At 46.4% G+C, this 16,208-nt stretch overlaps 1 protein-coding gene across 1 annotated transcript in view; it reads right to left on the bottom strand.

The window, feature by feature from the left end:
- The window catches only part of GBA2 (glucosylceramidase beta 2), a 123,941-nt gene that overhangs the window by 80,040 nt on the left and 27,693 nt on the right, over positions 1-16,208 (bottom strand). Inside the window, exons 2-4 of the mRNA XM_029583204.1 lie at positions 4,983-5,074; positions 4,376-4,491; positions 3,562-3,780 (exon numbers count right to left, since the gene is read on the bottom strand). Of these exons, the coding sequence (XP_029439064.1) occupies positions 3,562-3,780; positions 4,376-4,491; positions 4,983-5,074 (427 nt within the window). The remainder of the gene's footprint in view (positions 1-3,561; positions 3,781-4,375; positions 4,492-4,982; positions 5,075-16,208) is intronic.

Genomic DNA, 16,208 nt, shown 5'->3' with positions numbered 1-16,208 from the left:
ACGAAGTACACGAAATACCTGCCCTGCCCCCTTTCCTGAGGGGGCACCGGAACAATGGCACGTAGAATTTGCAAGTACTGTAGTGTGTCCTGCACTGCTTCCTGCTTGCTCTGGGAGATACAGCAGGAAAAAGGCTTCCCTGAGCGGCTGAGAAAACTAGTCCAATGTTATTCTGGTCCACTCCTCGTAAAAATAAGAGAGCCTCCCTCCAATAGCTTCCCAAAAGGAGTGGACCCTCACACCTTCACTGTCCGACTTTACTTCCGCTCCCCCCTTGGGACCCACCGTCCCTAAAGGACCTGTGCTGATTCCAAAAGGGCTGCTGTCTGCCCAACTCTGTTTCCGCCAAGCTTGCACAGAGGTTCTGCCCTTGCAAAATCTTCTGGCCTCATGAAACTGGGCTCGAGGCACAAAGGACTTCTTCGGACACTTCCTGTATTCAGGCAACTTATTGCCTTTCGACTCTCCCAACTGCTTCAAGAGCTTCGCCAAGTCCTCCCTGAAGAGAAGCTTTCCCCTGAAGGAGCTTCGATAGCTGGGCCTTAGACCACACGTCCACCGACTAATTTTGCAGCCACAAGAGCCTGCGCGCCACCACCACCGAGACCAAACTCCTGGCAGAAGTCCGGACTGTGTCACAGAAAGCATTGGCTACATAGGCCACTCCCTCCTCTAAACTGCTGCTTCAGATGTCATTCCTGAATGCTTGTCATGCGCCTCCCGTACCCAGGACAAACAGGCTCTCTGCATCAGACTTCCACACGCTACTGCTTGAATGGTCAATGCTAAGACTTCAAAAAGCTGCTTGAGCAGAATCTCCAGCTCCCTATCCTGGAGATCCTTGAAAGCTGCTGCTCCCATCTCCAGGATGGTAGTCTTCTTAGTAACCGCTGACAGGGCTGCATCCATCTTGGAAATTCTCCATGACTTCAAGGTCTGTTCCAGCCAAGGGATATAATTTCCCCATAGCTCTTGCGACCTTTAGGCCCACCTCGGGAGACTCCCACTCTCGATCCATCAACTTCTTCACCTGCTTCCCCATAACGAGAAAGTGGTAGGGGGGTCCCCGCAATCCCCCAGGAGCGGATTCACCCTTTTCTTGTCCAAGTCTTCCTGGACGGCTTTAATGTCGAGCTCCTCCAGAACCTGGGGAATCAATGGACACAACTCCTCTCTCCAGAACAGCTGGACCACCCGCGGGTCATCACCTTCCGCGACCGGAACGGCATCCGGGTCCTGAGCATCTGGATCCTGCATGGGATCCCGGTCCAGGTTCTGCCTCTGATCTCCCAGGTACTCCCTTTGAAGCACTCAGGATCATCCAGGCTGACTGCCAAACCCCGTAGGAGGGCGATTAGAATCCCAATATCTGCAGGATCCCTGAACTCCAAAGGCCCTCTGGGCTTCTTGACCGTCTAGGACTTCCTAGGCAAGGACCTCTTTGCCCCTAACTCCTTCCTGGCTAAATAAGCTTTATGAAGGAGAAGCACAAAACCTGTGGAAAAGGCCACTGGGTCTGAAAAGGAAGAGTCCTGATAAAGTCCCTCGTGAGGACCACCCCGTCCCCTACCACCAGCAGGGTCCTTTCCCACAGAAAAAGCATAGGAGGGGAATCCTGGGGCTCAGAAATGGCAGCCTGCACTTCTGCCTGTGCTGTCTATGACCCTCCCCCCCGAGCCAACCCAGCTGCCTGCACATTCTTGCCGCTCCCTGGGGGTCCTGCCAAGGTTCCAGTCCGTCCCCCCCCAAAGCATATTTGCTGCAAAACAAGGCCGCATGGAGTCGAATTTGCCTCAGACCACAGCCATGGCAAAGTTTGCTGCTCTGCGCGGGAGCCGGCATGTCAGGACGGTTGGGCCTGCACACGCAGTCAGGCCTAAAAATAAACACAGCTGCAGTGATCGTACTCACCACTGTCCTGCTGCTGAAATTCAGCACTCACCCGACCCCGATGAGGGCAAGCAATTCGGCCCGCTCCCTCGCGGCAGGAAAAACAATACTTACCCGCTCCTCAGCCCTGCCACTGATCTCTTGCTTCAACTATCTTATTTGTTTTTTAAACTAAATTAAAGGGACAGAACTACTCTACTCCCCTGCTTCTGGAGCTAGGAGGCTGAGGAGTCAGCCCACGAGAGGGAGAGGGAACCAGGCCCCCTGGCTATCTACTACTCCCCCTGCCAAAAAAAGAGCAGAGTCCTGACAGGGATTACCAACCCCCCACTCGCCCTGCTCCATGAAGGAACCTAACACATCGGGGAGCAGATTTCTCCTCTTATCTTTTTGTTTTTTAAACACCTCCACCATCTGCTGGAGACAGAGAAATACCGAGGGACTGCAGGTGGTGCTCTCGGTTATTTAGCAGTGCCTCAAAGTTTTGTTCTCTGCCTCTTTTTGCTGGTAGGGATGCATAACCCCCTCGTCTGGACTGATACGGGGTACGAACAGGAGCCAGGTTTTAAGTTCTTTTTTAAAGAATTTAAAGTAAAGTAATTAGATAACCTTAATGCCATGTTGTTCCACAACCTGGATCTGGAACAAACTGCTCTCACAAACCTCGGTAAGGTGTGCGCTGTGTAAAGATGATCAAAGTGTTGGAGGGGAGATACAGGTGTAGGGCTGCACCTATTGGTGATGACTGTATGAATTAAATGTTAATGTCTTAAAGTGGACTTGATACCGAACTGGTAACCAGTGTAACCTTATTAAAGTAGGAGTAATATAATCATAATGATCATTACCAGCAAAGGATGCGAGCTGCAACGTTTTGTAAAAGTTGTAATGATCTCAAAGTGCTAGTAGGAAGTCCAAGTAACGCACCGCAGTAACCAGTTTTTGAAAAAATTGGTGTTTGGAGCACAGTGCGGAAGTCTTCAGATTCGAGCAGAGGCCTCAGGTATCTCAGAATGTGTAATTTACAATACCCAGACTGGACAATGTCCTTTATGTGTATAGCCACGGGGAGTTTGGTATCAAAGATTACTCCAAGACTGCGAGCAGAAGTGGTGATTTCAATCGTATTTTGTCCCGAAGTTGAAAGCAGGCCATTGATTAGGCACAGTTTCTTGGAAAGATATATCCAAAAAAACAGAATACTTGGTGATAATCTAATGTGAGATGATGATGTCTGGATAGCTGCAGATTTAGTAATTTCAAGGTGTGTGAGATGAAGAATGAAAAATCGTACATTAGCAGCATTTCTGAAAGCTCAGTGAAAGTGCAGAAGTAATTTGCCCAGAAGAAGGAAGCACAGATTAAAGAGAGAGAGTGGCTAGACTATCCCCTTCCCCTCACTCCCTCCCCTTCTCTCCTAACCCCAAATGGTATAGCCCACTCACTTGGCACACTGGCGAAGGCCTTTCCGGCCCTGGGATCGCTGGACATTCGTACGGTGAAACCGGCAGTTTCCAGCATAGCTACGACAGCAATGCTTAAGCTACTAGCATGGCCGTCAGATTTCTGTGGCTTTCATTATTGTCCTCCCAGAGGGTACATTTCAAATGGCACCCCTGTCCCAAAGGTTTCATTTAGCCACTCAAATTCCACCCCCAGGCCCTCTCTCACCTTATAGTTGTGAGGGATGACGGGGGAGATCTGCCGGCAGGTCAGCGTCACGTTTTGGCCAGGGAGATGATAAACAGTCCAGGCACGAGGGTAGAGAGCATGGTAAAAGGCGTGGTGGCCACAGAAGCCCCAGTTCCAGCTCTGGAGGGTGTGAGGCTTCTCCACAGACAGCACCTGCTGGTAGACAGTCTGTCCCTTGCGTCGTAAACAAACAGTGAACTGAAGAGAGAGAGACACAGAGGGGGAGAGAGAGGTTGCTACGGGCAAGTCACAGTCAGATACAGGATGAGAGTTACAGAAGAACTGAAGGGGAGACGAGAGAGGGCGCGCGACAGAGGCGACACAGCCATCTTAGCCATACCCTGGACATCTGAACTTGACTTCGCTCGTAGACCCCATGTCTTCTCCAGAATCTGAGGGGGTTCTCCTGGCCTTTAGTTATTTTATTACCCTTCTATCTACAAACATCATCCGAGGTGAGGGAACAAACCAAACAAAACCTCCCTGGGCCTTGCGATGAGTCTGAAGTCTCTCCCAGTTTCAGATGTCTCTCCCGAATTTGCCTTAAGCCTGCCACATCTTGCAGTCTTCACCCAAGTCTTGCCCAGAGCTGGATGTGTCCCCCCCCGGCATGAGACTAGGCCTTACTCCCAAATCTCTCCAGGACTTGCTGTCACACAGAGTACTCCCCCCTCTGGTCTCAGCACAGGGACTCTCCAAACCTCTCTCCTGCTCTCAACCAAAGCCCATCTCTCTCAACTCTGCCCTGACTGGACGGTCTCAGCCTCAGGTTTCAAAGATATTTTCTACTCACCTGATCTTCAATAACCGTTTCATATTGGTACAGTCCTGGATTTAACTGCCAGCGACAGAACTCCCCTCGCCAGCCTCGTGTGATGGTGCCTCCTCCAAAGCCACCTAAAGGTGCCCCTAGAACAAACCAGAAAGACGTGCACATTACCGACTTAGGGGCCCACAGAAGGGTGGGGACAGATGTTGTCTCCTTCCAGCTGGGGCAGAGACCAATGCCTGCTTCTTCTGAATGGAGGTGACGGAGGTCACTGTAGGGCAATGCTCATTAACTCAATGCTCAAGGCAGTCCCGACAGATCACGGTTAAGGGCCTGGGCGGCGAGATTAGCTCATTCTTACTCTTTTCATGAACCACTTTTAACAGAGACAGCCAATTGCTCCTTTACGACAGACAACACTCAGCCAACCTGATCTCTGGCCTTGGGTTAGTATTTTCTTAAACTCCTGAGCAGAAAAGTAATTAAACAAGCTGTTAATCCAGAGCGTTGTCATCATACCATAACGTGAGAGGTCAGAATGGTCAGGCACCTGGAGCTGACCTCCCCCAGACCCATCCCAGCCACAACTAGCAGGGAGTCGCATGGCAACTCTGGGGACGATGCACCTTACCATAGATCTGGCGCAGCGAAATGGACTTCAGCATGTCGATAAATGGGGCCTTCTTCTCTACGTAGGTCTTTCGGTACCACAGTCGGAAATACCTGCCAGGGAGGAAGGGACCAGGGACTGTGAGTGACCCAAATCCAACTATGCAAGCACCTCCTCTTCATTTCTTTTGTTTACCATCATTTATATTCCACCAATCCCCAACAAGATCGCGGCAAATTACAACATAAAAACAAAAGTAAACAGCATCCATCATAGAACACAAGTTAATAACAATTAAAATACACCAAGTATGCACAGAAATCAAGAGGATCAATATGATTTGCTCCAGAACTTAATTGTGCATTGAATGATCGGAGAACCTACAGCACAGTGCATGCGAGAATGATATTATCAGAGAGCGCTTCTTTCTGGACGGATCTTCTTCTCTGTTTTTGTTCTGCAAAGATTTAAGCTAAGATCTTGTTAGTACAGTAAAGCAGACCCTCCACCTCCAACTGCTACCAGAATCTAACAGAACAAGTAAAAACTCTGGGCAGCCAGCACACAAACCGCTAGTCAATCAGATACCAGATCCAAAGGCTCTTCCAGGACTCCGGCATCCTGCTTTGCATCAGAAAAGAACCATGGTTTTCAAGGGCGAGGCAGAACGAGGAAAGACAATCTAGAGTGAAAACACCACACGAGGTAAAGAGAGGCTGTGTGGTTTTCCATGGTCATATTGTATCGGTTCTTAATGCTATTGAATGTTATGTTAGTTTGTTGATTCGATATTATTCAATCCAAGTTTAAACAATGGTCTCTCACTTGGAACATTTAGCTAGTAACAAGCAGATAAAAATCGAATTAACAGACTGAAATATGGGGCAATATTCACATTGTCTGTTTAAAACATAAGAAATTGCCATAACGAGTCAGATCGAGAGGCCATCAAGCCCAGCATCCTGTTCCCAACAGTGACCAATCTCCAGGTCATAAGAACTCGAACATTAATTAAATCCCATGCTACTAATGCCTGCAACAAGCAGTGGCTATTCCCTAAGTCAACCTGATTAACAGTTTATGGATTTTTCCTCCAGGAAATTGTCCAAACCTTTTTTTTTTTTTTTTTAAATCCAGCTATGCTAACTAGAGATGTGCTTCAGGTACAAATATGTCCGGCTTCGTTTCGGGGCCCCCCCAGCAGGAATTTAGTTTTTACCGCGGTTCGGGGGCCCCGATTTTCGGGTTAGTGTGCGCTAACCCGGCAGAGTTAGCGCAAGTTAACCCGGAAATGAATTTTTTTCTGAAATTTCGGAAAAAAATTGATTTTTCAGTTCTCCCGAACCAGTCCGAATTCGTTGAAATTGCCTAATTCAGGAAAAGCGATTGCACATCCCTAAGCCTTAACCACATCCTCTGGCAATGAATTCCAGAGGTTAACTGTGCACGGAATGAAAGAATTTTCTCCAATTTGTTTTAAATGTGCTACTTGCTAACTTCAGAGTACCCCCTAGTCCTTGTGTTGTCTGAGTAAATAACTGATTCACATTTACACATTCTAGTCCTCATGATTTTATAGACCTCTATCATATCCCCCCCCCCCCAGTCATCAGCACATACCTCATTGTACTAATTTTCACAAGGAAAGTACACATTCATTTTCAAACCTGCCATGGCTACGACATGCCCATGGACATTTGCACCTGCTTTATGTGCAAGTAAACTTTTCACAGAACGTAATGTGCAGAGCTTTCAAAATACAATCTACGCCCGTTATTTTCTGAACACTCTCCCCCTCCCTCCCAGACATACACCCCGAACACTTTTCAAACGTGGCTTAAAGCAAGTACACTGAGGACCTCCGCAAGCACTCAGCCGTGGCGAGGGACTTGCCCAGGTAAATCACAAGATACCACCTCAAGTACAACATGAGCTCCTCCAACATGCACAGATTAAGGACTGCAGGAACCAGCCAGCCTATGGATCCATCGTCTAACCCTCGCGTGGAAGGATCCTCCGGGCTTCACCCAGGCTCTCTTCAGGTCATTATCATTAGGAAGAACATAAGAACATGCCATACTGGGGTCAGACCAAGGGTCCATCAAGCCCAGCATCCTGTTTCCAACAGTGGCCAATCCAGGCCATAAGAAACCTGGCAAGTACCCAAACACTAAGTCTATGCCATGTAACCATTGCTAATGGCAGTGGCTATTCTCTAAGTGAACTTAATAGCAGGTAATGGACTTCTCCTCCAAGAACTTATCCAATCCTTTTTTAAACACAGCTATACTAACTGCACTGACCACATCCTCTGGCAACAAATTCCAGAGTTTAATTGTGCGTTGAGTAAAAAAGAACTTTCTCCGATTAGTTTTAAATGTGCCCCATGCTAACTTCATGGAGTGCCCCCTAGTCTTTCTACTATCCGAAAGAGTAAATAACCGATTCACATCTACCCGTTCTAGACCTCTCATGATTTTAAACACCTCTATCATATCCCCCCTCAGCTGTCTCTTCTCCAAGCTGAACAGCCCTAACCTCTTTAGTCTTTCCTCATAGGGGAGCTGTTCCATTCCCCCCTTATCTGTACACAGCACTTCACTGACAAAAGGAACACCCAGCACCTGCTTCTTGAAGCTTTCGATCTGCTAAAGAGAGACAGACATGCAGCACAGACAAAAACCGCAGAACAGATGGGGGGTTCCAAGGTCGAAGAGTCTATAAGAGCAGGTTTTTAAAAATGGCCTCAACATGGTATAGTTTTATTCTGGATCTGAATCTGGTAAGAGAAGGGACAGAACATACATATTCATGAAGCCTATTCTATGCACTTGGGGTAGCAAGCAGCAAGGCACACAGTGGAGATTTGGCAATGGAGGAGGAAGGCGTAAAAAAGAGCAACTTGTCTGCAAGTGAAGATGGGAAAAGGCACCGAACAGCAGAGTGCAAGCAGTTTGAAGTTTTTGCAGCGGTGAATGGGGAGAAGAGGTCATCCTGCTGAGTCTGGAACAGATTGCAGTGGCAGGCGATCACTCAGGGACAGGCCCATGAAGAGCAGGTTACAGAGCTGCTAGGGAAATGTACTGATGCAATTCTCAAATAATACATGTTATAAGACACCTAACAAGGATTCCATGCAGGAATACACAACACAAGAGCACAGTCTCATGAGTCTCTCTCCAGAGCAGCTACCATATCAGCTGGAAATCCATCTGCATGGTACTTTCTGCATCAGTGTTTCCCAGCCAGTGTTCCTTCAGACCAGACCAGGCCCCACTGCCTGAGGCTCGGATCCTGGGCTCTGCTCTCAGCAGCAAGAGACACCAATGGCAGCACTTAGACACGAGAGCCATGACCAGGAAGAGCATGCACTGAACACCAGATCCGGTTCATTCTGTGTGTGGGGAGCAGCAGCAGTGCAGGAGCTCTGGCAGCCACATGTGTGTTTCTTCCCCAGCTCTGCTTTTAACCCTATGAGTTCTCTCCATGTCTACTCTGCCTGCCCCATGGAGGCTGGCGTGCCATACAACATATGTGTTAATCTAATTGTGGCTTGGGAACACTTTCTACATGCTACCTAAAATCCCCAAACCTGTAAACACCCACAGAGAAAAGATCTGGAATAATAGAAGGGATCCTCAAATCCCTGGTGAAAAACAAACTGCTTCATACAAGACATCCCAGACTTTCTGAGCAGGTTAAATGTGCAGCAGCAGCCAAGTAGCTCCCGTCTGATAGCCACCTGGTTACAAAGGATGTGATCCCATTACTGCAACATCCCCCATATAGATGGCATGGCTGCATGCTACAGACTTCTAAAAACAACTACACGGCAGGAACTGGCACAAAACAACTGAATTCATCCTGACCTATAACTAACTACTTCAGCTTCAGTGATGACATTACTTAGTGACTATGGGCACCAGAATGTCATCACAGTAGCAGTTATCACCCAGGAAAAAGATCTACGCGTCGTTGCGGATATGTTGAAGTTCTCTGCCCAGTGTGAGGTGGCAGCCAAGAAAGCAAATAGAGTGCAAGGGATTATTAGGAAAGGAATGGAGAATAAAACAGAGAATATCATAATGCCTCTGTATCACTCCATAGAGAAACCATACAATGAGCATTGTGTGCAGCAGCAGCCAAGAAAGCAAATAGAGTGCTGGGGATTATTAGGAAAGGAATGGAGAATAAAACAGAGAATATCATAATGTCTCTGTATCGCTCCATAGAGAAACCATACAATGAGCATTGTGTGCAGCAGCAGCAGCCAAGAAAGCAAATAGAGTGCTAGGGATTATTAGGAAAGGAATGGAGAATAAAACAGAGAATATCATAATGTCTCTGTATCACTCCACAGAGAAACCATACAATGAGCATTGTGTGCAGCAGCAGCCAAGAAAGCAAATAGAGTGCTGGGGATTATTAGGAAAGGAATGGAGAATAAAACAGAGAATATCATAATGCCTCTGTATCACTCCATAGAGAAACCATACAATGAGCATTGTGTGCAGCAGCAGCCAAGAAAGCAAATAGAGTGCTGGGGATTATTAGGAAAGGAATGGAGAATAAAACAGAGAATATCATAATGTCTCTGTATCGCTCCATAGAGAAACCATACAATGAGCATTGTGTGCAGCAGCAGCAGCCAAGAAAGCAAATAGAGTGCTGGGGAATATTAGGAAAGGAATGGAGAATAAAACAGAGAATATCATAATGTCTCTGTATCACTCCACAGAGAAACCATACAATGAGCATTGTGTGCAGCAGCAGCCAAGAAAGCAAATAGAGTGCTGGGGATTATTAGGAAAGGAATGGAGAATAAAACAGAGAATATCATAATGCCTCTGTATCACTCCATAGAGAAACCATACAATGAGCATTGTGTGCAGCAGCAGCCAAGAAAGCAAATAGAGTGCTGGGGATTATTAGGAAAGCAATGGAGAATAAAACAGAGAATATCATAATGTCTCTGTATCGCTCCATAGAGAAACCATACAATGAGCATTGTGTGCAGCAGCAGCAGCCAAGAAAGCAAATAGAGTGCTAGGGATTATTAGGAAAGGAATGGAGAATAAAACAGAGAATATCATAATGTCTCTGTATCACTCCACAGAGAAACCATACAATGAGCATTGTGTGCAGCAGCAGCCAAGAAAGCAAATAGAGTGCTGGGGATTATTAGGAAAGGAATGGAGAATAAAACAGAGAATATCATAATGCCTCTGTATCACTCCATAGAGAAACCATACAATGAGCATTGTGTGCAGCAGCAGCCAAGAAAGCGAATAGAGCGCTGGGGATTATTAGGGAAGGAATGGAGAATAAAACAGAGAATATCATAATGTCTCTGTATCACTCCATGATGTGACCTCATCTTGAGTATTGTGTGCAGTTCTGGTCACCGCATCTCAAGAAAGATAGAGCAGGATTAGAAAAAGTACAGAGAAGGGCAACCAAGATGATAAAGGGGATGGAACAGCTCCCCTATGAGGAAAGGCTGAAGAGGTTAGGAGTCTTAGGCTTGGAGAAGAGACGGCTGAGGGGGGATATGATTGAGGTGTTTAAAATCATGAGAGGTCTTGAACGAGTAGATGTGACTCGGTTATTTACACTTTCAAAAAGTACAAAGAGCAGGGGACACACAATGAAGTTACTAGGTAATACATTTAAAAGAAATAGGAGAAAATACTTTACCCGGCTCAAACAAACCCTGGATGTTGTTGCTGGAGGATGTGGTAAAAGCAAGTTTGGTTCCCATAAACTGGTTTGGCCTCTGTTGGAAGCTTGATGGACCCTTGGTCTGACCCAGCATGGCAGTTTCTTATAGATAGCAGGATGAATTAGCCATGATCCGTGGTAGTGCACCCCCCTGGCAGCACTGGATGGAAAATGTCTCTTCAAACTACAAAGCTTTTACTCTACTGAGCATGCACAGGAGTCCCCACGCGCTGGTATCTTCAGCGCAACTCTTCAGTCCCATACAAAAGCAGTACAATGACAGAAGAGTCTGCTGTCCAGGGAGGAGGGCTAATTCATCCTGCTATCTATGGAAAACACTGTTTATGGTAAGCAAACTTTTGTTTTTTTCTGTCGGTAAGCAGGGCTGAATTAGCCATGATCTGTGGGGAGTCCCAAAGCTGAGGGCTGCTGTATTGAATGTCTGATGACTTCTTCCTCTGTTTATTTTTTGCAACCCGAACCCCTCCGTGGAGAGCAGGCTACTAAAGCTGAGTGTGCCGCAGAATGGCATGACCTACTGCACTGTCTTGAGAGGCAAAAGAGTCCAGCCAGTAGTGAGCAGTGAAGGTATGCCCAGATGACAGCCTTGCAAATATCTACCATGGGCATCCCCTTAAGATATGCTATGGATGTAGCCTCTGTATGGATGATGCCCCTGTATTGCTCCATGGTGAGACTGCACCTTGAATACTGTGTACAATTCTGGTCGCCGCATCTCAAAAAAGATATAATTGCGATGGAGAAGGTACAGAGAAGGGCAACCAAAATGATAAAGGGAATGGAAAAGCTCCCCTATGAGGAAAGACTAAAGAGGTTAGGACTTTTCAGCTTGGAGAAGAGACGACTGAGGGGGGATATGATAGAGGTGTTTAAAATCATGAGAGGTCTAGAACGGGTAGATGTGAATCGGTTATTTACTCTTTCGGATAGTAGAAAGACTAGGGGGCACTCCATGAAGTTAGCATGGGGCACATTTAAAACTAATCGGAGAAAGTTCTTTTTTACTCAACGCACAATTAAACTCTGGAATTTGTTGCCAGAGGATGTGGTTCGTGCAGTTAGTATAGCTGTGTTTAAAAAAGGATTGGATAAGTTCTTGGAGGAGAAGTCCATTACCTGCTATTAAGTTCACTTAGAGAATAGCCACTGCCATTAGCAATGGTAACATGGAATAGACTTAGTTTTCCGTACTTGCGACTTGGATTGGCCACTGTTGGAGACAGGATGCTGGGCTTGATGGACCCTTGGTCTGACCCAGTATGGCATATTCTTATGTGTGTACTTGGTGTGCACTGACTGGGCCAGCAAGATCTAAAGCAGCTGCAGTATGACAATGATGGATGCAGCACGTTATCCAATTTGCTAGAGTTCTAGCAAATTGCTAGAGATTTGATCCAGCCACACCAAGTGTGTTAGGGTCGAAAGATGAATAGCCGAAGCATCTTCCAGTATGTCTGCATACAACATTTGTAGTATGCCAAGGACCATTTCAATCAAATATGCGCAGGCGTTTCTTGCCCTCATGTGCATGAGGCTTAGGGTAGAAAGTGAGGGGCATGATGGCCTGATTTAAGTGGAAAGCGGATACCACTTTGGATGCGGTCACAAAACTACCTTGGCATGGTAGAACTGCAGGTATGGTGCTAGGTGAACTAGCTCTTGACGTTCACTCACTCGGCATGCTGAAGTTACTACAATGAGGAAGAACACTTTCCAGGTCGCCAATATGACAGAGATTTGAGTGGCTGAAAAAAGGGGCCTTCATAAGAGCCATAAGCACCATAATGTCCCAGAGCCCTGGAGGCCACAATTGTATTGGCCCCTTCATAAAGGGCGAAGGGAGAGGAGACTGCCATCTTCTTGTACAATGTACGCCATTTTGGGGCACAGATGAAGTCTGACTGAAGACGTTGCCAGTCTGGAATGGGAAAGGTGAAGCAAGCAGTTCAGTAGTGCCTTTGGTAAAAGGGATCCACCTTACTTGAGGAACACCAGCGCATGTAGCGGTCCCACTTGAAGGAGTAATTACAATGGGTTGAAGGCTTGCATGCTGACAGAAGCACTTTCTGAAATAGTTCCAAAAGGGAGAAATGGCTCAGGACTGCGTGCTCAATCTCCACGCTGTCAGGTGAACAAATTGTAGCACGGGATGAAGCAGATGTCCCTTATCCAGTGCTGAGAGTGGAACTCTCTCAAGAGTTCAATAGAAGGCTCAACAGATAGATGAACTAGATAAGTGAACCAAGGCTGTCTGGGCCGCGCCCAGGCTATCAGTATCAGCTTGGCTTAATCCCAGATGAGTTTCTGAATTGTGCAAGCAATGAGTGGTATCGGTGCAAATGCATTAACATTAAGTATTTAAACCAGGTAAAACTTTATAAAAGGTGCCAAGAGGATTTGGTAACTAAGTATTTAATATAAGATTATATGATGAGAATGTTTGTCTTGTTCTTTTGATACATTCAAAGGTTAACTTATGTGTAAGTCTCACTTGTAATTCCAATTCTATTAAATTTATCGGTGAGATATTGGATAAAAACAATAAGTAAGCAAATAATAAACTTCGTGCTGAGTGCTAAAGTTATAATGCTTGCCTTTACTTACTTTCTCTGTTCTCTTTGTGAAACGCCTGTTTAAATAGTCATGTTTTTTAAATTTCCTTTAACTAGTTTAAAGTTTCTCTGCAATCTTATCTCCAGGGGCATTGAGTTCCATCAGTTGGGTCCCGCTCTCTGACTTGTGTAAGTCGTGCTGTCTTAACAGATGGAAGAGTCAGGAGGGCTTTATTTGCTGATCTCAGATTTCCGTGTGGCACATGTACACCTAGTGCTGTGTTAAGCCATCATGAATTAATTTATGTATAGTACATAATGCTTTATCTTGTACTCTTTGTTCTGTGGGTAACCAATATAATTCAGCAAGCGTTTCCGTAATATGCTGCCTTTTCCTTTTACCTGTAAGTATTCTTGCAGCAGAGTTTTGTAATATTTGGCGTAGTCTTATGGTGGTATATGGTAGTCCCAATAACAGAGCGTTACAGTAATCAACGCTTGCAAAAATCAGTGCTTGTAAAACAGTTCAAAAATTTGTTAGTGTTAGATTGTTTCAGTGACCACTCGTGTGGATGGAATATTCTGCTGATCTTGTTTGCTTCTGTGTTGTGTATCCTTGGGATGTACATTGCTTGTAGAAAAGCACGGTGTGTCACTGCCCAGTGCCAGATCTGCAGGGTTTCTGATAAAGGCTCCAAGATCCTGTGCCCCTTTCTTGTTAACGTAGAACACTGAGCCATCTCTGTGGTCATCGTTACTTTGATGCAGAGATTGGAGACTACTGTTCCACTGCATCAGCAGTCCACACCGAAGCCACTGCACGTGTACATGAGTAAATAGTATGACATGAATAGCTGCAGCAAAAGGAGGCCCAAGAATTGGAGAACTTGGCGGGCTGTAGTGCAATGAGTCTTTAGTAGAGAGGCAGCCAACCTGTGAAGATTCACTCTGTCTGAGGGTAGGAAAGCTCTGGTTAAAGAGGTGTCTGAGCTCCTATGAACTGAAGCCTCTGTTGGAACCAGGACTGACTTCTCCTAGTGACTGAAGGAGGCCAATAGAAGAGTTTTGTGGTCACGTAAGGTGTCCTATGATGGGGACACTATTAGCCAGCTGTCCAGGCAGGGGAACACCTGGATCCCCTGATGTCTGCCACCATGACTGCTAAGCATTTTGTGAAGACCCTCAAAGCAGAAGAGAGGCTAAATTGTAGCACTTTGTATTAGTAATGGTGGTTGACCACCTTGAAGCAGAGGAAGCACCAATAAGGTAGGTGAATAAGAATGTGAGCATAAGCATCTTCCAGATCCAGTAGGAACATCCAGTCATAGGGTTGAAGAAAATGGAGGATGGTTCACAGAGAAAGCATTCTGAATTTCTCTCGGCAGATATGCAGGTTGAGGTTGCAAAGATCCAATATGTGGCACAGAATCCCCCATCTTCTGAAAGCCTGCTAAAGGGGGACCCTCCCTGGATTGCATCCTGCTGCAGAAGCTTCTGAATCTCGAGATCCAGAAATGGTGTTTGGCTTGGGTCAGATGGAGGAGTGGTTTGGTGAGGAGCTGGAAGATCCCTGATGAAATCCAGATGGCAGCCATGCTCTACTATGCCCAACACCCAATTCACTCGTGATGAGTGTCCAGGTTGGAAGGCAGAATCAGATCCACCCTCCCATTCAAGACATTGGAACGGGAGCAAGGTGGTCAAAAACTGGGCACTGGCTTTGCAGGTGGTTGTTGCTGCAGTAGTCTTTGCTGGCAGCACTCCCTGAGGTGAGTGCATGAAGCAGTCCCTTGAGAAGTTTTTCTGGGATGTTGTAAGGAAGTTGATACTGTTGGTATGGCCTGTATGGTTTTCTATAAGGCCTTTTGTAAGAAAAGTACAGCTGTCTGACAACAGCTTGAGAATCCCCAGAGGCTGACAGGGACTGGGCAACTACATTATGTTCCTTGATTTGAGACACTGTCTTTCCAAAGAGGTCATCTCCCAAGCAGGGGAGATCGGCCAGTTTTTCGTGATCATCATTACAGATGGTGCTGGCTCACAGCCAGGCCACGAGGCAAGCACCTATAGAGGCCACTGACATGCATGCGGTAGTATCGAAGGCCTTGCACATAGATCGCAGAATGTGGCGTACAGTCTCTTCCAGGTCGTGAAGGGTGATGAGAGATATTGGCTCCCCAAACTCCCCTCGGACATATGGTTTGAGAATTTAGGTACACTTGTATATGTACTGGACCACGTAGAATTAGTTTTGTGTTATCTAGGCCGTAAGCATGGATCCCAGGAAAACCTTTTTGCCAAAGTCATCCAGCAATCAATTATCCTTTCCTAGAGGTGAGTTGAAGTGGAGATAGGTCTTCTTCGCTCACTTCATTGCAGACTCAACAACCACTAAGTTATGGGGTAGTTGGACAATCCCATATCCCGATGCTTTTCTCATACAGAACTTCAAATCTATCTTCCAGTTCCCTGTGGAGCCAGTGAAGGGCAACTCCCACATATTCAGCAGCACTGTGTCAAGCACTTTGTATGCGAGCAGCGCCATGGGCTTGGACAGAATATCCAGGACTTCTGACCATGGATACTTCCTAACTTCCACTTTCAGTGCAGTTCCCCCATTTTCTCCACAAAGTGGGAGTAGGTTAAATCCTCCAGTGAAGAAGTATAATCAAGGGGCTACAGGGCTGGATCTGAAGGGATGCCTGTGGAACTGCTTGGGGACTCCCCTGTTGATACTGGAACTGACCAAGTGGGCGAAGGCAATTTTTGTGGGCTTTGTGGCTAGGGAAGATGGAGTAGTTTCCAGCCCCCAGATGGTGAGGAGTGGGGCTCCAAGCAGGGGGTTACACATCTTAGAGGGAAAGATTTTTCAGAAGATGATCACCACTAATGACCAGTGTTGGTCTGCCTTCACTGGCTTCCAATAAATACAAGACTGCAAGTTTAATTAGCA

The sequence above is a fragment of the Rhinatrema bivittatum genome, chromosome 1 (assembly GCF_901001135.1).
Source record: "Rhinatrema bivittatum chromosome 1, aRhiBiv1.1, whole genome shotgun sequence".
NCBI classification, from domain to species: domain Eukaryota; kingdom Metazoa; phylum Chordata; class Amphibia; order Gymnophiona; family Rhinatrematidae; genus Rhinatrema; species Rhinatrema bivittatum.
This window is presented reverse-complemented; position numbering and strand designations above follow the sequence as displayed.